This window comes from Diadema setosum, chromosome 14 (genome assembly GCF_964275005.1).
Source record: "Diadema setosum chromosome 14, eeDiaSeto1, whole genome shotgun sequence".
NCBI lineage: Eukaryota > Metazoa > Echinodermata > Echinoidea > Diadematoida > Diadematidae > Diadema > Diadema setosum.
The window spans coordinates 34,202,693-34,226,767 of NC_092698.1; the positions used below are offsets into that span (position 1 = coordinate 34,202,693).

The following is a 24,075-nucleotide window of genomic DNA, read 5'->3' on the forward strand; positions in this document are numbered from 1 at the left end:
GTAACGAACAAGTTCCAGTTGTTTTCATGGGGTTACTTTTCCAGCTAGGCTAGCCTAATTTTGAGGGGTCCTTTTTTTGGCCCTCCTGGCCACACCCACCACCGATGACCAGCCAGACGTGCATTTCCATACTTAGGGGCGTATGTACTAAATTACTATATACATAAAAATTGGTAACCTTTTCAGCTAGGCTGACCCCCGCTGGCTCCCGGACTAAAGAGTAACATACCTCACCTGTCACTCTTTGTCTATACCATTCGATAAAAGAGAGAAAATCATCGTTCTAAAATCAATTTTCAAACCGGGTCAACCCGACCCAAAATCGAATTACGAGCGCGGGCTATAGCTACGTACATTGTACATGTAACACGTACGTGGACCGGAGCTAGCGAGCGTTATACGCATGCATACGGATTACGGTGCATTTTCATTTATTTTTATGAAAGTAATGGACTAATTGGAACGAAATTTTGCACAGGTGTTACTGCAATCATACCCAAACTCCATGCTAACTATGAGACCAATTGCTGCAGGTTTACAAATGTGGGCTAATACCTTTAAAATGGATAATTTTGGGTTTAAAACCATTCACAAATTTGCAGAAGATGAAATTTGTGGAAAAAAAAAAACTGAGAAAGAGCAAAAAAAAAAATAAATAAATAAATAAAAAAAAACGACCCGAAATTTCTGTGATTTTCGGTTGGTCGCGAAGGGCAAACCATTTTTTTGGGGGGCCTTATATTGACAATAACATCCAATGCAAAGCTGTTGTCTCTTACAATGTAAGACTCACAAATTTAATCTAGGAAGCAAAGTGAATGCACAGGATTTATTTGAACATTTTTTGAACATCGTATGCAGACAACAATAAAACTTGAAGCGGTTAATTTTGAATGTAAATTAAGTGAATTAATGAGAGCTTGAATTGAGCATTGTTGTTACTGGACATTAGAACGTTAGAGAGCCAAGCTGTGAGCCATTCAGTTTTCTTTCTTTTATTCATTATGAATGGTACTTGGCTGAAAAGGATCGTAAGTACTCATTTTCATTTGATATCAGTGGTATGAAACATCTACAATGTATTACCATGTACTTCTTTATCTTTTATTTTAATTATTTTTTTTTTTTATCGTGGGGAGGGGAGATGGTCATTTTCCAAAGCCTGGGGGAAGAAAGAGGTCTTACTCTTGGCTTTTGTCCCTTTCAGAAAATGACCCCTTTTCATGATAAAAATATAATGTGTTTTGTTATTGTAAAGTGCTGGCAATTCAGAGGACCCCTACCTTTGAACACAAGCTCCCTAATAGTGACAAGACCTTAAGATACACTTTTTGCATTTCTTGGCCATTTCATTGCTTTCTTTTTTCCTTTTAATGGGCTAAACTCTAATCTGAAAAGATCATTGCTGACACTTCAAAGACCATTTCACAAGTGATATTGTATCACTGTTCAAATAAAGAGTGATGTCAAGTGATCATTGCCTTCCCTGCAGATCAACCAGTACTACAGGTCCTGTATATTCTTTTACTTATTTTAATCTATTCTTCTTTTTTTAGGGGGGGGGGGGGGTGTTCTTTTCATGATATGACATCTCTTGAACTTTGAACAAGAAGGGGTGTATGTATGTTACGGTGCAATACAGCATGTGTGTATGTGTGTGTGTATGCATGCTACTGTGTGTTTGTGTCTTGTCTGTGTGGAAGAATATGACAGTGAACAGAGAAACTTCATAGCAACTTTTGGCTGTTAACAAATAAAGACCTTTCTATCTGTTTGTTTGTTTCTTCCTATCTGTCTGTCTGTCTGTCTCTCTTTTGTTGTGTATTAAACTAAAGTAGAATATTAGACATTTTTTGCACTGTATTTAGAAGTAAAGGAAATTCATTTAATAGCCACTGAACTAACTTTGATCTCCACATTTCTTGCCACTCTTCAGGAAATTTATTTAGTCATTGAGCTATCAATCTTTGATCTCAGCATTTCTTGCCTTTCTTCATGGCACAGACGACAGATATACAGATTGTGTATTAAAGGGACAGGTCAAAGGATACCATGTGGTATATTTCTTGTAACTCATTCCACATGTACTCTGCTAAACACTGTAAAATCTTGGAAAGAAATGACATCGTAAGACTTTGCAACAAAAAGCAAATTTTAACCTTACTTGCAGGATGCTGTACATGGTCAAGACCTTGCCCTGGTTTAGTGACGAAGTGACACGTGTTTGATGGACAAAGCACCTTGTACATGAAATACACTGAGATAGTGACCGGTAATGAGTCAAACATCTTGTGGCATGAACATGTGTGGGTCAGACAACGCATGCTACAAAACACCACTTGCACTGAATCCCAACACATAGGCCCACTGATTGACATCTTTCTGCGAAAGAAAGGACTTTGATATTAACTGGCAAGGCCTAGACATGCCATCTCATTTGGCAGATAAGATTTGGGACACTTCACTTACTACGATCCTAAGTCTTGGGCTAAATCGGCACTCCTAAATTTTCAAAAGGGTGGCTGTGGATGGTTCAGTGATTTTGCAAAAGAAAGGCTAGTATGGATGGTTCAAGAGGATGAATGGGTTAAGGCTGTTGGAGAGTTACTGTATGCGAGGCTACCATGGTAGAGGCTGGACCAGCTGCAGAGCTAGAAATGCAACTAAAGTGGCATCTAATCATTAAGACATGCAGCTTTTATTAGTTTAAAAAATATATATATACACGTATATATGCTTAAAGCTTAGTGTCCTAGCTTTTTTGTTGTTGGTTTGTTTCATTTTGTATCATCTGCATCTGCTATTGCAGATTATGACGATGTAACAATGCAATGTTTCCTTCTTATGTTTTGGCATTCCAGTGGCAGTCTCATAAGCTTTCATTATTCAAAGATTGTATAGCTAGGGAAAAAAAAAATACATGTTAAATGTAACTTTATTCTATTTTTTTCTTTTTAATGAAGTACAGTTGTACATACTTTTACTTTTTTCTTCATTTGCTTTCTATCCTGCAGTAGGCACACACAGTCAGAGGAGTTTAAACTGCAAAATGGTCAATCTATATGTACACTAATTACGCTTTGACATCGGCAGTGGTCAGACTTCCTGTTGTAAACAGAGACATGACTGTGGGCAAGCAATTGGCTGCTACTGACGACAATATGGAGTAATTGGTTTAGCAATGATGATAAAAAGCAATAATGATAAAACTGCAACCATATCATACTTCACACACTATTCATAAGACAGTGCTTGTACAAATGTACATCATGCCATGTCACAATATACTGTGCACACACACAAACAGACACAACAATATAAAGTTTAATTAAGAACATATCAGACCAATAATACATAAACAAATTACATGAACTACACTGTAGGCAGGGTAATGGACATAGTAAAGATAATGTATAATCCTTTTCAGTGAGATACCACTTTATGCATCAAATGTGTTTTGAGCTGCATCTACAGTGTACATTGAAGTTAAGCAACTACTGGCAGCCTCTCATACTCAAACAATGAAACGCAATTAGCCTGAAACTGCTCACAGGTGCCCCTCTTGAAAATCACTGAACATCTCACACCTGCCCCCATGTGTGTGTTTGTCAGTACATAGTGTACAAATGTATAATGTGTATGTGTCCAGGTTGGGTGTACCAAGGAGGTAAAAGGTCTCTCGTACCTCCTTGGGTGTACAACATGTACAATAAAGGTGTTGTAATCATGTGTACCTCTTCCCTGTATCATCTCTGTATGACCCGAGCCCACACTTTTTATTTCCAACAGTTATGTAAAATTCATAGCTTCTTTCAGTGAAAAAAAAGTTTGGCATTGAATTACAGATATCCCTTTTTTCCCCCCTTCTTCTTGCATACTTTCTTTTCTCAGTGCTAGAGCCCACAGTGATTGCTTGGTAGTTGCGCAAGTGTTACTAGTAGTCTCTCCTAGCTAGTCTGGTGGTAGCCAAGTCACCATGGTTCTTCAAAAGGCTTGCTCACACTCACAGTAAATAATCATGCAACCAGACGGCAATGAACACTTCCATGGGAAGTTGCTTGGCAATGGTGCCAAAATCTATTTGAATCACTGCCAGAAGAAACTCCAGTGTACAATGTAATATCACTTTACTTTGCATGAAGTTTGCCGTAAAATTTGTGAAAGCAGACAATGACTGCAAAAAAAAAAAAAAAAAAAAAAAAATCGGAACAATCATCATGTGACTTTTACTCAAGAGGGTGGATTCCTCCCTGTGGTTAGCTTTCCAGACTTATGCTATAGGCCTACTAAGCCATCATGTAGCTGCATCGCAACTGACTGCACATGCACAAAAAATGCTATACAGCAGTTGGGCAATTCCACGGTAACGGAAGGACATTCAGACAGAATTTTCACAGTTTAAAAAAGTACTCTAAGAAAAGTTTGATGGATACAGCATTTCAAACTACAGAGATGTATTACCAGAGCCAAAGACTATAATTTCCACCAAAATTTTTGTCATACCTGCTAAAGAGTAATGAAATATGCATATTAATGAGGTCGGTAACGGAAGGACATCAAAATGGACATGGGTTTTCAGGCAAATTAGTTTTTATCAAAACTCTGTGAAGTTTATGGAGCTATTTTAATTTGTTGGTATACAGTTTAATTGCCATAGTTTTAGCTATAATGGAATATATTTGACTTTCAAATATGTTTATTTATTTTTTAATTACACCACATAATGTCCATGTGTGTGTGGTAACGGAAGGACGGTAACGGAAGGACATGCAGATCGTCTGTGTAAAGTGTATGGGGAAGATGGGTTATGGTTAGTTTTTATTAAACCTCTCTAAGGTTAATAATTTTTTTCATATGTGGCAGGTATACAGTTTGATCCGAATAGTTTTAGCTTTACTTTTATGTATTCAACTTTGAAACATGTCACCTGGTTTTTTAATTACAGCACAATGTTTTCATTAAATGTGTGGTAACGGAAGGACAAAGAGCTTCGTGTGCATACAGTGAAGGATGTTATTTCCAACTTTAATGTTAATCCTTGTAGTCCAATGTGATATTTTTTCTTTCTTTTGCTTAATCCCCCGTAAATAAATCATGATTAAAATCTGCACACATCACCCTGGAGAGTAATCTACACGAGACCATAGTTAGATTGTTCAAAATACTGCTAATTCCTAATCATATGAATTGATTATGCAAATTTATTCAATAAATTACATTTTAGCCCATAGAATACTAATGTGAAGCAATTTATGGACATTTCTTGGTGTGGATCTTCATTTTGAGGTATTAAACAAATGTAGTGATAAAAAATTGCAAAATCAATCTCAATTCTTTTATTTTTTATTGTTTCTTGAATTTCTTTTGTATTTCTGTTTTTTCCCTTTTGTTGTTTAAGTGGTTTTTTTTCCAAAGAAAATTGTTGCAGACCACTTTTTAAACATAGTTAAGCGAAAGTCAAGTAATCAAAGTGATCGAAAGAAAAAAAATTATCAGATTTTTATGAGTTTTATGAAAGAGCACTATTTCCCATAGGGTTTGTACACAAAATTACAAAATTGAGCCAATTTTGGGTCGACTTGCATTCAGGAAAGAGGTGTGGCTTCATTTGTTATTTGAATTTAGTCAAGGGTACTTAGAGTAGGTTCTGACACATTTGTGTTCTCATCTTAGGGATATTAAATAGCTAAAAACAGACTCTAAGTCCTTCAGTTACCACACCTTTGTCCTTCCGTTACCAGCTTCGGTAACGGAAGGACATTTTTAATTTATTTATAATTATTCAAAGAGGAGGGGTTTCGTGGATGGATGGGTGCCAAGTTATAGGCCTACCTAAACTTGCTTTACACTGAAAATTTTATGGTTTTTATATTACTATTTTTCATAAAATATTAAAAAGACCTCTTTTTGTGGTAACGGAAGGACAAAATACAAGGTCACCTTTAGGAAGTCACTGAAGCGTTACAAATCATGGAAACCGTAAAAATATTAAATGAACTGTTTCTTTCATAATTACTAAGTTCTAAATATAACAATTCATAACATTTATTTCTCAAATATTGAATACAGGCCATGCTACATTTGTATTATAATTTATGCATTTTTGAAAATTAATAAGGTTAGTTAAACAATTGAAAAATTGACCCCGAATATGTTATAATACTAAACATTTTTACTCAAATCAATAAAATTCACACTTTAAGCTTTCATTTGATACCAAAATTGCGTGGGAAATGTGAATTTGAAATTTTAGATGTCATGTCCACTTTGGCGTGGAATTGCCCAGTTCCAACTCTGCGATTTTCAGTTTGACGTGTGAATGATCTTAGGTTGCAACCATTTTTTATGATATTCCCAATTGTTAACTAGACATTAAAAAAAAAAATGATTAATGTAAAATCAGAATATTGATCGAAAATAAATATCAAACTAGAGCAAACAGACTGGTGTGCAAAGTCCACTAGGATGGCTGTGCTGTCACTCTATCACTACTGTGCCATTAAAATCATGGATCTTTATCTACATTTTGATAAAGCTCATTGAACACTTCACCAGACCAACAGTCAAGAATGAATCTTTATCCCTCTCTGCACAAAGGAAACATTTCCCGATTATCTACCTATCTACCCTATGCACCATCTTACATGATTATCATCTAGCTGAAGTACCGACGTGAAATGACGCTTAACTGTAAAAGTATAATGATTCTTGATATTTCATCATTTCATGGAAACAATTATTGATTCATTCACTCTTCCTACCATCTCATATCGCCACTAGACATTCCTTGATAAATATTACAGTTGAAAGAAAAAAGCCAATTATAGCCAAGTTCAGTGACCTTTGACCTTGAGAGATTTAAATGACCAAAATCTAATCAGAGCATCTCCACCTCATGAAGCATACCTAGTCCAGGCACTAAGAAATTTCATCGAGCGTTTCTTTCTTTCTCTGTGTTAAAGGTGCATGGTCCCGGTGTTTTAGTCAAATGTGTACGCGGGCGCACGGTGCAAGTTTCCTATAGAGACCTACGCTATCGACTTCTCTTTGGCGCTTACGCTTTGGCCCACTTTCCCGAGTCTGAAGAAGTCCGATTCACTGTAGTCAGTGGTCCGATCACAGTTCGGCTCATGATTCGGCTGAGGAGGATGACAGCTTAAGCAAACTTCTTTTGTGATGTCATAATAACAAGCATATATGCACGCACCCTGGCATTACTACAGACTGCGCGATGCGCAAAGAAGACAACAAAGGCAACGTTACTTAGCAAAACCTACGCACTTTACTCTTGATGACAGCTCAACTTCGGTAACCTTCGTATCAATGCTAACGGTGATCGGCAGTATCATGAACAGCGCCATCTATACTACCGGGACTATGCCCCTTTAAATGACAATACCGAGATGCTGGATGGACAGAGGAACACACTGAACAGAAAGTGCCTCCAACATCTTTCCAGGTGGAGGCATTAAAAACAAAACAAAACAAACAAACAAACAAACAGACAATGACATCAACTTAATACAAAATGCTGAAGAGCAATCAACGTAATGACTTTGTGATTAGTGATGTCAAACTCTGACCACAATAACTACTAAGCTTTCATGTTACCTACTGGCTACATCACAAAGATGTTAACTTGATACCACCATGTGACAAATATGGACATGATAACAACAAGATGCTGAAGAGCAATAAAAGTGATTATTTTGTGGTTTTAGTGATAAGTATAAAATAGTGATGAATGATGTTTTAAACTCTGACCACAATAACTACTGTATCATGTCATAATTATTACCTACTGGCTACAATCACAAACATCACAAAAATGTTATTTTGATGTCAAAACAAACATGGACATGCTCCGCCGCTAAATTCAGACAGCACACATCCAATGTCAACTTCAATTTGTGCTTTCTCAAAACACTCATGAAGTGTTGTGATGCTATATCAAATTTCGGTTCAATATTCTCTTGAACCAGGGACAACAACATATGTGGCCTTCACCCATCTAATCAGCTCTGATCCACTTTAACACCACAAATCACCGGGCACCAGTGTAGCACCCTATCATAAAAGAGAAATGATCTCAGACTTTCATGGCTATCAGTTTGGATATGATTATAAGACTGCATGAAATAGAATCTTTAGTAAACGATGGAAGTGAAAACAAGGAAGCACAACCAGTGACTGTCTACAGAAAGCCTTTTAGAATCATGTGTTGCAAGACATTATGAAGCCATAAAACTTGATGGAGTAATACGTTATGGACTGATTTTATGGCTACACTGCCATAATTTTATTCGGATGAATGGAAATGATACGAAAAGTATAAGACCATTTCAGACTTTATCTCCTCATTAGGTTCACTATGATTGATGTGCGAAGAAACAGGGAAAAAGAATATCCACCCAAGGGTTTACAATGCTTTTGTGAAAGTCAAGAGACAAAGACCCCATTTACAGTGCGGGGCCGGGCTTGCCCGCGGCCGAGCCACGGCCGGCCTCAATTGCGCGGCCGATTTTGTCCGTTTACACTGCTGGGCTCGGCCGCGCTTTTAATTCAAACCTTTCAATATTTTGTCGTAGTGGTGCTCTGCTTGTAAACAAACGCAATTTGGTATAGTCTGGTTTTCAGACCCTTTGCCAAATGAATTCCGTGGCGACGAAGTCGCCGTTCGGGCAAAGGCCTTTGCCGAAGGAAAAATCCTTTGCAGGACAAAACCACCTTAAACTATACTAGCTTTTGACGTTGAGGGGGCTAATATCCTGAATAGCAAAATAGTACGGGCAGAGGGTTTGGAAGCCAGACTAAAATTGGCTGCGCATTTGGCCCAGTTTGCGTTTACACTGAGAAAAGGCCGGGCTCGGCCACGGCCGAGACCACCTCCAGAGCGAGGCCAAATGCGAGGCCAATTTTGGCCCTGCATTTGGCCTTTTGCGCGTTTACACTGAAGCGGGGCTGGGCCGAGCCGCGGCCGAGCCTCACACTGTAAACGGGGTCAAAGTGTGTATATCCTGCTCTAAATAGCGTTGAACCTTGAGGTTAAAGCATTCTGTATGTTAATGACAACAAAAGTCATGATGAAGGTGTCCGAGATATTCAGGGCTAGTCATAGCACTCAGTGACAAGTATCTTGAACTTGAATTTTCTGTGTTAAGTCAGTTTTGCAATGTCAACACCAAGCTGAGAGCATGCTTAGTGTGGTCTTTGTAATGAATATGTGTTGTGTGTGTCCACATTTGCTTCTCTAAAACACACTAGCATCTGCTTCCTAAATCATCACCTGCTCAAGTTGTACCATTGTACACAATATAAAAATGCATGCCTTGGATTGCACCCAAAATGCTATCATTCTATCATTTGGCATTTTTTGCCATTTGCTTGCATAAAAAATGTTCTCAATAAGCGTTTTCACATCAGCCCGATGGTTCGAAATAGCGCGCTATTTTCTCACTTAGGAAATCAACCCAATCACGAAATAGCGCGCAACTTGATAAGGTGAACACAACTTAGCGCGCTGAATGATCGAGAAAATTTCTCGAGTCCAACTTGGGAAATTTCAGAAATAGCAGGATAATTAATGCGAACTAGCGCGCTATTTGATAATGTTCAGGCTGATGTGAATAGGAAATGAAATAGCCGCTAATTTGCGATCGCGAAAAATATCTCGAGCTTGGATTTTTGTCGGGCTGATGTGAAAACGCCTAATCAGAGAGGTACAGTACATTATGTACTAATCCCAAGAATGTTCTGCTTTGGGGAGAACAAAACAATTGATCATGTTTATAGTCAACTGCTGTCTGCTATTTGACCAATCAGTAAAAGATGTATTAAAAGCATGCCCAATCATATAGGAGAGTTTAGGCACACACAAAGAAGACTAATTTCAAAAGGATTAGCATTGTCTAGCAAGACTGACATCAGTCCTTGTTTGGCCAATATTTTTTGTTGGTGAGGTTCTGCAGTTTTATGAAAGCTACTAATCCATACATGAGTATATACACATTTGTAATCTATCAATTATGCTGAATAAAGTATTTAGTCCAACATTACATGAAGTTCAAACAATCTGGGCAGAACCTCAGGTGCAGAAAACCAAACTTTTATCTACGCTTCAGCAAAATGCCATCATATTTGTAACATCTGCACAGAGTTGATTGAAATTGTGAAACTGTTTTACTGAATTACTGCAAATATTCAGTTAAACCCGTCTATAGCAGTCATCTTCTTTACCAACTTCCTACCAACTCAATCATAGAGGGAGACAAAGACCCAGTTTACAGTGCGGGGCTGGGCTGGGCCGAGCCGCGGCTGAGCCCGGCTTCAATTGCGGGGCCGAGCCCCGCAATTTTGTCCGTTAACACTGCCGGGCTAGGCCTGGGCTTTTAATTCAAACCTTTCAATATTTTGTCGTAGTGGCGCTCTGCTTGTAAACAAACGCAACTTGGTATAGTCTGGTTTCCAGACCTTTTGCCAACTGGACTCCGCGGCGGCGACTTTGTCGCCGCCTTTGCCAAAGGAAAAATCCTTTGCAGGACAAAAACCACCTTAAACTATACTAGTTTTCAATGTTGAGGGCGTTAATATTCTGAATAGCGAAATAGTACAGACAAAGGGTCTGGAAGCCAGAATAAATTTGGTACCGCATTTGGCCCAGTTTGCGTTTACACTGAGAAATGGCCTGGCTCGGCAACGGCCGAGACCACCTCCAGAGCGTGGCCAAATGCGTGGCCAATTTTGGCCCCGCATTTGGCCTTTTGCACGTTTACACTGAAATGAAGGCGGGCTCGGCCACAGCCGAGCCGCGGCCCAGCCCCGCACTGTAAACGGGGTCAAAGTGAAGAAACTCACACCTGAACTTTCACCCCATTGAGTAATATCTTTTTTTCAACTCAAATCATGTCATAAAGACCTGGAACGGTGACCATCTACCAAACATAGCCACTTACAACTTAATTTGTCTCCTATACGCAATAATTTAGCATTCGTTAATGCAGCCACAGACTGTAAGTCCAGTCCTATCAGTCAGGGTACCACACAGCTAAACAGGTTACAATTATTCCCTCACTTCCAAATTTATGATCAGTACTTAGTCTTATTAATTTTTGCATGACATATGTTTGGGGAGATGGACAGATGCATGTGACAAGTATCACAGATACCATGACATAAAGTACAAGAAAGGGCTGCGAACCTGTCTGTAGTGGCCAACTTTGAAGTTTCCTCAGTGTGACCACTATGTGCAGGTTTGACCGTATCACACAGTACTACATGTACATGTACAAAAAAAGCACCTGGACTGCCAGAACATCGACGACAAACAGTTTGAAATAAGGACTGATTCACTATGATGCAAACCGGAAGAACAACAAACAAATGAACAAACATTCAAACAGATTGTGTGAAAACAGAGAGAACATGATTTCAACCTGTAACATGGGTAAAACCCTCCAGAATTTATGCTTTAATTGGACGGATAGAAAAAAATGAAACAAAGTGAATACATATGAGGATATGGCACTAGTGCTGCACTAACGGGAAGATATGATGTTCAATATCATGAAATGTAGCATGTTCAAGACGTCATAAAAAGTCTGGGGATAAGAACGTGACTGTGTTAATAGCATGTAATAGGCCAGTTCGTAGTTCCTCTTTGCCCATGAGCAGAAAAAGGTCCTTTGTACCAACAGGCATGATAATTTTTTGAATTCACCGAGACAATTCAAGCATCTGTGATGTAATGATTATTCATGTAATCCTTATAAGTGCTTGCCAGCACATCCACCTGATAGCAACAAAATGTTCATTAAAGCCTGGCATTTGGCAGTATTCATAGGAAAATTTGTTAATGCATTCAGTGCAAAACAATGAAATGGATGCTTCCCTTAATGTTAATAGACCAGTTCTGTAATGTAATAAAATTTCATGCATGCTTTGTTCACAAAAGTTAACCTGAACAACCATAAAGCTTGCTGGAGACTCGCCCTACGTACCTAGCAACAACTATGTAAATTCCTGCCTATGGAACTTAAGGGAGCAGGTGAATAAAATTCTTTATTACTAGGCTGCAGGAAAAGAAATATCCACAAATTGTAATCCATTACAGAAAAAGTCTATTGATGGACCATTCTGGTCATATGGTCTGCAGAAGTCCATTTTTTTTTTTTAACATACGTGTAATTCCATAAATTGTTAAAGCTGGCACACTCATGCACTGAGTCGCTTTGAAGCGAGTGAAGTGCCTTTTAAACCAACTGAGAAAAAGAAATGTAATTTGCACATACGAGCACATGAGCTAATTACGAACTGGCCTATACTAGACAAAAGATGTTAGTCGCAGCAATCACGACAAGGATCAGTTAAAGAGTTAATCAAAAGCTAAACAAGAAGCCTGTTAGTGTTGCTGGTGGTCTACACGTAGCTGAACAAAGCTGAAAGGAAGTATTGGGCAACTTGCATTGTAGCTGGCAGACGAAGTCACATCCAGGAGGGCACGGTCATTAGGCTGTATGCAAAGTGAATAGAAACACAAAGTCTAAAATATTCACGTTTTCCTATCTGCAAAAAGCTTGCAAGCCGTGCACAATAGCACAACATTACATATTAACCTTTGGATGATGTTATTGCATGGTAGGCATCTTTTCCTCCATATAGTCATGTACTCATTGTAGTATGTTCTACATGATATTATGAAACAATTCATGATTATCACAAACAAACATGTTCCTCTAGTTTGTATCTAGGTACGTTGTGCAAACATTTTGCTGTGGTCTTTCACGGAGGGAAATCACCATGACTTCAAGCATCTTCAAGACAACAAAGTGTTTTTTTTTCCCTAATTTGTTCCTTTGTTTTCCTTTTTAGCATTACTTACAGACTCAACTGTTTTAATTCAGTGTAAACTTTGATGTGGTAAGATGCATAACAGCACTGCTGCTATAGCAAAGTTTGAAAAGTGTGTGAACAGTGGACAGATGCCTGAATAAAGTTCAACAAATTATAACGCAAGAAGGAACACCTGCCCAAGCAAATTCAGAGGTGGATGCTCAAGATGTCTCTTCTCGAGTTTACAAATATTTCCTTGATTCCAAACACATGACACAATACAAGTAGACATTTCCTCATCATGACTACCAAAAGAGGTGTTGGACTCAGTTTTTATTTGTTTGTCAAGGGGGGTGGGGATTAAGTGCAGGGCATCTTACAGTTGCATATCTGTGCAAAGGATACTACACAGGTGTGCACCCACGAGTTTCACACTACACAAAGGGAGTGTATGATTAGCAACTTCTCTTTGCCAAGTTTAAAGGTTCTCTGACATACAAATGTGACCCGCAACAATGGTTTCAAGCAAAAGTCGCAAGAGCAAATTCCCTCCTAGTAGGTGGGGTACAAAGATTTTGACCATTATTTTTGTCTATTTTTGTTGTCGCAGAATTAGAATCTTTTATATGTTTTCTACATTTACACTAAATTTCATAGTATAAGACTAAGTCTTTCCTATCAAAAATGGAATTCTAAACATCCTGTATTGGATCGCACTCATCAGTTTCGGTATTCTTTCGAACAGCACGCCAATATGCCCAGCGTTGCTATGGCGTGTGTTTCTTGCATGTTTCTGTGATATTAATGTGACTAAAAAAAAGACATGGCGAGGGAACATGCGAGATATGCTGAGTTGAGGGGAAGGTGCATTCCAATGTCTTTTGTTAAACATATCAATACTTTAGCAATGATTGACAGATGAGGTCACAACAGGAATAATGGTTTGGAAGGATTTTTTGTGGGCATTTCCAAGTAATCTGAATAAAAAAATAGAAGAAAAATTAGTTAAAAATATATGGAATGTTTCTAGATATTCATTTCACCACAGAAGTGATGTTGAGGGTATCATAAATAAACACAAATCAACATGCATCTACAGTATTCCAGTAAAGAGTCATCTCTGGAACAATTAACTCTGAAAGTAACTGCACTGATGGGCCAGAATAAAAAAGAAAAACTTTTTACCAGTAGAAACCTGACAAATGACTCTCACTTTAAAGCTATACAGTAGTTATATTCTCCAACCAACAACTGCAACAAGCAAACCAGGAAAGATACCACAAATTAGTAAAAATTTGTGCATACCCTGAGGATGAGACCACTGCAAATTCCACTTTGTAGCTGCTCTGTCACATGTGGCCACTAACAAACAAGAGATGGTTAAAGAAATGTGCGCTTGTGCACAATTGAGACAGTGTCTTTTTCCAGCCAAACGTACTCGCGCTGGGTCATCCAGCAAAACTAAGTAGGGTGGGTGTAAGTATCAACATAGTCATGTCAGTCTACTGCAAAGTGGACATGGATATATGAATTTTCAAAGGAATTCTTATCATTACAGGATACAGGCAATTTCAACATGTATCTTGTACATGTATGATGCATACATAAGGAAAGGCATGACATACAGCAGCAGGTACTGGGCAGCATTTCATGAAACTTGTTCTAACCTCTGAAATCCTTGCATCTGATTGGCCCAGAGCAAAATTTGTTAGTGAAAATCACTGATGAAACACTTGATGGGTATCCTGGGCTAAAAACATACATCTTTCTTTTTTTGCTTGTCAGCTGAAGAAACCCGAAAGAGGTACAAGAAGTTGCACTGAAGGCCCCCTTTTCTGTTCTTTTTTTTCTTGCTTGTTAGCTTATGAAACCCGGAAGTGGGCTCCCCCACTTTTGAAAACATGGCGCCGGCCATGACAAAGACGTCAAGCCTTCAGTGCTTGAAGAAGGTTGAAATGAGGATGGTTAGGTGGATGAGCATGGCCTTCCTTCAGAACAGGAAAAGGACAGAAGAACTCCTAGTGTTTCTAAACTTGTTTGGAGTAGCAGAGAGAGAGAGAAAAACAAAAACAAAAACGTTTTTGATAGATTGAGGTGTTATGTGCATGTAGGAAGGACAGATTAGTAGCAGCCACTGGTTACAGAGGGCTACAAACCTCTTGACTTGGTGTTTCCTTCAGGGAAGACGGCATGACCTGAGAAGAGATAGCTTCAAGGGAACTGTGAACATCCAGATGGACATCACAAACCAGACAGACCAGAGAAAAGCCACAAAGAAAACGTAATGTTCAACCCAACAGAGTATAAAACACAAAGAGCACATAGTGATGATGATAAAATGATTTCTCAAAGAATCTCCAAAATTAATATTCACCCAGTTGAATTGCAGCTTCCAAATTCTTATGAATTGGAAAACTGGATCTGAACTTGTACGACATGCGCCATTTTGCTGATTAACAATCGGCTCCTTCTGACATTCTTCCAGTGCAAGTATGGTCCATATATGCATCAAGTTTTACAGGAAGTCCTTCCATTCAAAGAATGCCAGAAGCCGATTGCTCATCGGCAAAACATCGTATGGCATAAATTCTGATCCGGTTTTCTGATTCATAAAAATTTGGAGAGATATGTCCATAATGCTTGGTCAAGAAAACATGGCCTACAACATAGGAAGTTCTCTAGTATCACAATACATGTACTTGACCGAATTACTGGCAATATTCTGGATCTGGCTATCCAGAATGGTCAAATTTAGGGCTTGTGATAAGTTTGGTTTTAGTTTTGCTGGACACTTTGGGGAAATACCTACAATACCTTCCTATTTAGAATGCTACAACAATTCAATGTGTGGGATTCAAGTAATTTCAGGATATTCCTAATCCACTGGAAAAAAAAAAAAGTTAGTGAAGATTTGCATGTAGGTCAAAAAGAAGCTTTCAAGGCTATGACATTATCATACTGTGCCCAATATTACTGGTTTATAATTATAATTTTTCTGCTTGTTTGGCAAAAGTATCAGGTATCTCATAGCTTGAGCTCATCTCATTGAAACCTCTGTCATTTGGTTTGTTTGATTGCTTGATAGAGTTTAATCTATTAAATCAAGAAGTGGTATCGAGCTTTTAATAATACAATGACATGTAACTTTTGACACAACAAAGGATTTCATAATATAACAAAAGCAAGTTTTAAGTTGCCCCCCCCAAAAAAAAATACATGATTTAATTACCGACTTTGAGAAGCTATTCTTTAACAGTAAGCTTTAATCAGAGAGAAGAAAAAAAAAATTCTTGCATCATGTTGAAAGTTCCAAAGAGTTTCAGTAGCATGCTTTAAGCAACGAGATAGTTTCACAAAATCATAAAATAGTTAGAAAATCTGCATGAGAATGATTATGAAACTATGGTACTACCGCTGCAGCATTCAAGTCACAATGACACAGTCAAGAACACCCCTTTCATGGTTGTCATTCAATAAGTTCACTTTTTAATACATAAACTGTTAACTGAAACACAAGGAAGTGATGATAACAATGCATGATCATACCATACGCATACATGTCTTGCCACAATTTCTTCATGGAAAGTGCTACACTCACATGTAAAAAAAATGAAATAAAATAAAAATAACAGAGTAGGCTTATGAATCTCTATTCATTTAAACATATACACATAATAAACAGAAAATAAAATGCTTCACCCGCTGTACATACAATGTATGTCTACTTATCTTGATAGGATGTAATGTCAGGTAGTAGTGCTTTATTTGTTGTGTTTTTGTTTTGTTTTGTTTTTTTGAATGGTGACTACTTGTACATACCAGGTATTGCATATTTGTCTGCCAAGTACTGCTACATGCATTTACAACTATAAAACTGAATTTATATAAGACCACATTCTGACATACAGTAGGAGAATTCAACTGCACCTTTGGTGAATGCAACAAATGTAGAGTGACTACCATTTTCTCAAAACCTAAACTGACTCTGATAAACATAACCTCGTTTTGTTTTGTTTTTAAACAAATCATCCATTAAAAATCCCTTCCCACAAATCATTAACTAAACATCATATCATATGAGATGATACTGTCTGTTGCAGCTGGTGATCGATACTTACACTATTCACAGACATTCTTGGACACCAAAGCAGGACAAACACTGGTCTCCAAAGGTTGATGCGAGGAAGATGCTGAGATATGGCGTCTGCAGGCACAGATCAGAGTGCACAAGTCGGCTACACTGTATACATAGCAAGAAGTGAAGTACAGTACAAGTACAAAGGTGTATGTGAGACCAATAAGCAGTAAGTTGTGTAGGTGCAGTGTGTGGAAGGGAGTATCTTGAATAGAAAATGGGTCTGGATAATGACTTTGATGTCTTCCTTCCTGCTATTCTTGCATGCAGGTTGCACACTGATGATGTCAGTGCAATTGACTTTGTCTGACTTTGAAGTACATGTAAGTGGTTTGGCTAGTTATCAGGAATGAGAGGAAAAGAGTATGTTAACCCCATACCCCCCTCTAAAACAACAACAACAACAAAAGCAACAAAAGAACAACATTGCACCAAACATTGAAAACAGACATTTTGGTATATATACACTGAATTAATAACACTTTCATCCATCCTTACAATGACCTGAAACAAGAGGTGTTGTGTTGAGGGTATTGATTTTATTCTGTTTTTCAAAATATCACAACTCAACAAAAGTGGAAACAAGTTTGATTAATTGCAATGTTTGTCAAAACCTGCGATTTGTAGATTACAAGAATTAGCTTCAGCATTCAGTACTCCATCCAAACTCAACCTAGCAAGCCCATTCAGATGAAGCAATGTGTCTCAGTCCAACAGAAAGGCCACATTGATAACGCAATATGGATTCTAAAGGGGGATTAGACAATCTCCATTCATTGACAATCACATGTACTGTATACGCCAAATATTTCGCGAGGTTATTATTTTCGCGAACTTCGCGAGTCAGCTGCTATTCGCAAAATTAAAAACACGCAAAAATATTGACTCTCATGCCGATATGAATGTGACGTACGCGATACATTTCTCCATTCAGTACAGAGCTCCACGATTGCGAATTTAACCACTGGCGAAATTGTTGGGAAGTCATGATTCGCGAAATTTTAGACTCGCAAAATATATGGCGTATACAGTACTTTCTAGACAAGTTTATCGAGTGGAGAAGAAAACAATCCAGCATCCATGCCAAATGGAAAATGAAGTACAGTGAGGTATAGAGAAACATCTGTAATGATTTGTGCAGTGACAAGGTGTTTTGTGTGTGTTTGTCTGCACATGCATGTTACATGTTACATCAACTGTCAAAGAAAAACCATGGTACATTACAATATTGGGGCAGTTGCCAAAAGAGGTTGCACATTCACTCACACTGTACATACTTTAGAGAACGATGGATGGCAATCTGATAGCAGCTACTTTTTTTGAAAGTTTTGCTATTCCTAAGTGTGATTTATTTAATACTTGGACCTGCAAATTGACATATAGTAAGTGGTATTTCATCATCTTACACTATTGCCAGTGGATGGACGGGCAAAGTCATGGAGTCATATGCACATCCATGGGAGGTACATGAAATTTTGACCCATGTCTCCAATATGTACTAGTTTCCACCTTTGATATGGACCACATTGAGTTTAACTGCAAGGCTAAACCAGAATCTACATTGTATCCTTTCTAATGCCAACTCTAATCCTATTCCATACTTAATCTCAGGTATAGGGACCTTCCACAGTTACATGTATGACCCCTACCCAAGATTGACTTTCATTTACAGACTGTTATATACTCACATGTTTTTAAAGCTTTCCCATGATGTCACTTAGATGATAGTATGGATGGTGATGAATAATGACATTAATTATTGTTATTTATATTGCTGGAGGTGAACAGAAATTGGAGTTGATATCATGTGTACTCACCTGCTACTCTGTACACAAGGTTCATGTTTGGTTGAAACTAGCAACTACGCTTTGTCAGGGCATGGTAGACTTATGATACATAATGCTCCTTGCACTACGGACATACATGCATGAGGGCATTTATTCATTGTTTTCCTCCTTTTTATTTTCCCTCTCAGGGGAAATTACAGTTTACTGGTTTTACAGTAAGTTATCAAAATTGACATAAGAGCGTATCATGGGTCAAATGGGTGCGATTTGCAAAATCTACATGCGTAAAACTAGCAAAAAATACAGCTTACTTTTTGTAAAGTTATACACCAAAATATCTATTAGAGCACATTATATGGGTGCAATTTGCAAACACAATATGCATGAAAACTAGCCTTGTAAGGATTTAGTGGTACATAAGGAATGTCGGACACCCCCAAACAGGCTAGAAAATCAAGAGTATATTACACTCTTTTCAGAGTGTCATGTGTATGCACCAATTACATGTAAAGCCCCATAATTATAGCTCTATGATTCATAAACTCTATGTGCCACGTTCGCGCGCCTGACTCAGTTGATTGTGTGCCAAGTTCGCACATTTTGCTCAAATGCACAAACTTGCCCAAACTGAATGATAACTTGCCAAATGCCATGCAGTACAACGACTCACTTGCAGAATTCCACTCCTCACACATGTACTTGCGTTGTCTTGTGAGCGTTCCATAGGGGCTTTTTTCAAGTAAATTCTAGCTTTCTGTCACTGTTGTCTCTGCAAAAGTCATGCCTCCCAGACCTGGACAATAATGTAGTTACTGGCCATTTGTGAGAAAAATAATCATAGCTTTGTCATAAAGTTTATATCAGAGCACAGCTTGGCACTTTCTCTCCAATTTTAACTCATAGCATTTAAAAAACAAAGTGCTTTCCCAAATCGCTTGTGTGTAGCAGTCTCAGAATACTGGTAATGTGGCACACAGGGGGCTTTAATACACCGTATCATCTTAATGTTTCTCTTTCAAAGGAGAGACATGAAGTTCCAATATAAGAACAGTATTGTTGTCTACAGAAATCTGTCATTAAACAGGGGATATTGGATAGAAATGTCATTTCATGAGGTCACAACTGAGCATGGCCAACCACTCTATTAACAGTCTCTGCATGGGGCAATCATGTTATACAGTATATATGGACCTGTATTATCAGTACTACAATAGCACCCTTAAAGGTCCAGTTTACCTTTGGGAGCAGTGATTTCAAAAATTTTCAAGATATCATATGTGATGCATATGTGTAGGTCTGTTGTATCATAAAACATCCTACCATATGAAATATTTGCAATAAAACCTAAAATATAAGGAGATATCAGGGTTTTTCTCAATAAACCGTAACTGTATACGGTTTAGTCTGGAAATTTTTTTATTATAACTATTGTTCACATTTTGTGTATTCAACAACACTTAACATCCATTATACGGATTCAAATTTTGACAGTGGTTGTTTCTATCCCTAACTCACATTTTAGAACTGTTTTATAGGACTAATGCTTTCATCTGCAAATGGTAAATTATGCCTTTAAATCAGTCAGTGCATGTCAAATCGAGTACCAACCGTATCAGCCACCACCCACCACTTACGGTACGCCACATGGTCTCTAACGCCCATTGGTATTCCCTGCGCGGCATGGCGTGATCGAGCAGACCCTAGACAAACAGGGTGCTGTGCATTGGCACACAACAGGAACGCAACGAGTGGTAAACTTCTGTGCTTCAATCACGATTTTAAATGAATGAATTCTGCGTTGTACCTGAAGCAGGGGATCACTAATTAACCTATTGCAGAGGACGTACATGTATGTCCACTCGCAGCCTTGGGGAAATTAATCTGTTAAATAATGATTTTAAAAAACCCAAATCTTATCCCAATTCGTCAGTCTGTTAGAGTTTATTCGTCTACACAGTTGCTGTTTAACGAGCCCGACCAGACGCCGTGCGAAGTGTGAATAGCTACCGATTTACGGGCAGCCATTACATGGACACACACACACACACACAAGCCTCGCCTGCGTAGTTGGTTTGCGCAATTTGTGATGAGGTCGGATCCATAGAAATATTCACATAACTGTTGTGGCGAGATGGCGCAAGCTAGGATGTTCAAAAATGGAATCTATTGTATCGCAGACTACTGCCAACTTTGTCACACTTTGCGTCATGATCATGGCAATTTTCTGCGATGCAACGTTGTATAAAGCTCGATAATCCTGCAGCGGAGAGCAAAGGCATGCGAACTTGTGAACGCACAGTGTTCGATGTGTCAGCTCCGCAGAAGCGCAGTATGGAACGCCGTTTGACAAGTGATAAGGTCACTAAAAGCCCGCCTCATCATGTGATGTGATGAGGCAGGCTTTTAGTGACCTGATCACTTGTCAATCGGCGTTCCATACAGCAAGAGAAGCTCGCCAGCTGCTCAATGTGTGGTGGTTCATGGGATATCACCTTGGCATACGCTGAATGAGGTATCGATAATACAGGGCTGTACAGTGCACAATTGCCGACCCCCATGATACAAATTGGCTCGCCTACGAGTATGATGTAAACTTTTCAAAATTCAAATTCAAATTCAAATTTATTTCACATGCTAAAAAGAAAACATCACGTTCACAATAAAACAGAAGAGAAGAATATATACAAACATAGCACGTGAGGGATCAGTAAAAAGGCTGTATGAAGCCTATCGAGGCCGATTCCCTTACAAGCAGTGTAAAATAGGACGCAATTTCCACCAAATATACATTAAGGAACAAAAACAGAGAAACATCACAACAATGAAAAAGAGGAAAAAGTGGCAAAATTATTACAATAATTACTCAATGGCACTTTGGATTAAAAGCATTTTGTATTTACGTTTAAAAGATGACAGTGTTGGACTCTCTTTAATAAAAGTTGGCAACTCATTCCAGCATTTTGATCCAGTGTATCTAATCGTAGTCTTTGAGAACTTATATCTGCAAAAAGGTAAACATATCTCGTTGGCACATCTAGTGTTGTAGGCATGGATTGCACTATTTGGGGTAAACCAATTACGGAACACGACAGGTAAGACACCTTTAAAGTATGAAAACATAAATGTAGCCACATGTAATTGCACAATTTGATCAATTTTCAAAATTTTCTATTTCTTAGACAGTACTAGTGTGTGCAAACGGATTTATAGTACAGAGTACTCTTATTGCTTATTGCACGCTTTTGTAACATCAAAACACGATTCAATAAATATAGGGCCTAAATGAACTATAATATGACCCCATATTATTTACTTAGTAAATTCAGTAATTTCACATGCAATTGCATAAAGATCTATCTAAATAGATAGATCTAGGCACGATTTTAGAAACTTTAATTGTCAAACAGCGTTCTGTAGATTACATATACCGGCATACATAGAATATATAGACTAGGTTGTAGGGGCTTACTGCATACTGGGTACTGTAAACAGGTTGCTAGCTGCTCAGCTTAGCAAACAACTTAACCATGTTAACGGTTGTTACACCTTCACAAATAAGACTAAGAGTAGACTAGACCTCTAGGCTCTACTCTCGTCTAGATTTAGGACCAGGGTTTAGGTTCCCAAAGTTCATGATTGCGCCCTGGATGGATTGCCCGACAATTCAAATTCTCTTCAGCAAGATACAGTAACAGATTTTTTTTTTTTTTTTTTTTCAATGCTCCAGCTCAGCTCTGCACCAGGACGGACGGCACAACAGACAGTGCGCACCTGGCTGAACAGCCACCATTGCACGGCGGCCTGGAAGTGGCCTGTGGTAGTGCAGGTGGTAGTCTGATAAATACACATTAATTTAGTTGTATCTTTCATCTAATTTATTGTCTAACAGTTAGATCTACAATATTCACATACTGTTAGTGCTACAAATCAATACCTCTATCAGTGACTTCGCCCCAGCAGTAGTTGCTTGGAGAAGCCGATGTCGGTTTCGTTTCCCTGTTGCTGTTCCTTCAATCCTTGGCTTGCGCTTGCTACTGCTACCACCCAGCCAGTCTGCATGCTTGATCGATCGTACGTATACGGCACGCACGGTACCGTCGAATGCATCCACAACATACAATGTACAAGTACACCGGTTCCGGATCGGAGTCGAAGTTGAAAGGTGAAACAGTGCAGTCAGTGGTATCTCCGCGCTCAACACGCCTCCTATCAGTACCACGACAGCGTAGTACGGTACCATACACACGGACACACAAAAGACGACGTACATAAAGAAAAAAAAAAAAATCGTTTGTCCACCAAAATGGCCACTTTAATCTATTTCTTTAAAACTATCAACCATTGAATAATTGCCCATGTCCCACATGTTGAAAAGCTATAGCAATCCCATCGAAACGCATGCACCCGCCTCGCACACACACAATAACTTGCCGAGAAAGAAGATGAAGATAGGTAGGCCTAAGGCCTTATTTTTACTTGATTTGAATTTATTTCCACTTTGAGTTCACAAAAGTATGAAACAAACATAACTAAGTTACAATGATTATTTTAATTATTACTGTACAATAATATTTTGTTAATTTTCTTTTGTACGAAACTAACTAAAACAAACGTATGTACTAAACATCATTTGCAACACTTGGAGTCAAAAGAACCAATGTTTAATAATCAATGTCAGAAAAATTATTTTTAAGTGCAATTCTACACCGTGTTGTAATTTTCTTGTGAACATTTACGATTTAAACCAAACAAACATCAGAATTTGACTTTACTTCAATTTTAATCTAATTGTTTTCCATATTTCCCCCCCCCCAAAAAAAAAATCAGAAGCATTTGCAATAACATCATAGTAAACATACAACTGAAATCATATTTGGAAGGAAGACAAAATGTATCGACCATAATGATGCCATGATGATTATGACAATAACATTAATTAATAAGCAAAAGAAAGGGGAAACATGTAATTGACCACGCATTTATACAAGGAAACTTGCACAGTTGTTTAAGATAAGAGAGAGAGAGAGAGAAAGAGAGGGGGAGTGGAAATTGTTGGACACAAATTCATAGTGATATCGATGGGGGAAAAGGGAATTTATTTCTTTTTTTCAAAATCCTGAAACTAGGATGATCGCATATAGGTTTGAATTTCTCTTGATAAGTGCCCGGAGAATGAAAATTAGCGGTAAATAGTAGACACAAACTTATAGTAATATGACATTGTAACAGGGTAACAGTTTAGACACAAATCCATAAAGTATAATAGTACTGAACGAGAACAATGTCAGTAAACTTTTTAGTCCTCGCAGTTGCAGATTATTAGGC

The 24,075-nt window shown here is 38.2% G+C and overlaps 1 protein-coding gene across 1 annotated transcript in view; it reads right to left on the reverse strand.

The window, feature by feature from the left end:
• LOC140237982 (stAR-related lipid transfer protein 3-like) overlaps positions 1-17,006 on the reverse strand; it is a 56,554-nt gene extending 39,548 nt beyond the window's left edge. The window contains exon 1 of the mRNA XM_072317912.1: positions 16,947-17,006. Coding sequence (XP_072174013.1) covers positions 16,947-16,961 — 15 coding nt within the window. The 5' untranslated portion in view covers positions 16,962-17,006. The remainder of the gene's footprint in view (positions 1-16,946) is intronic.
• Between the last annotated feature and the right edge of the window lie 7,069 nt (positions 17,007-24,075).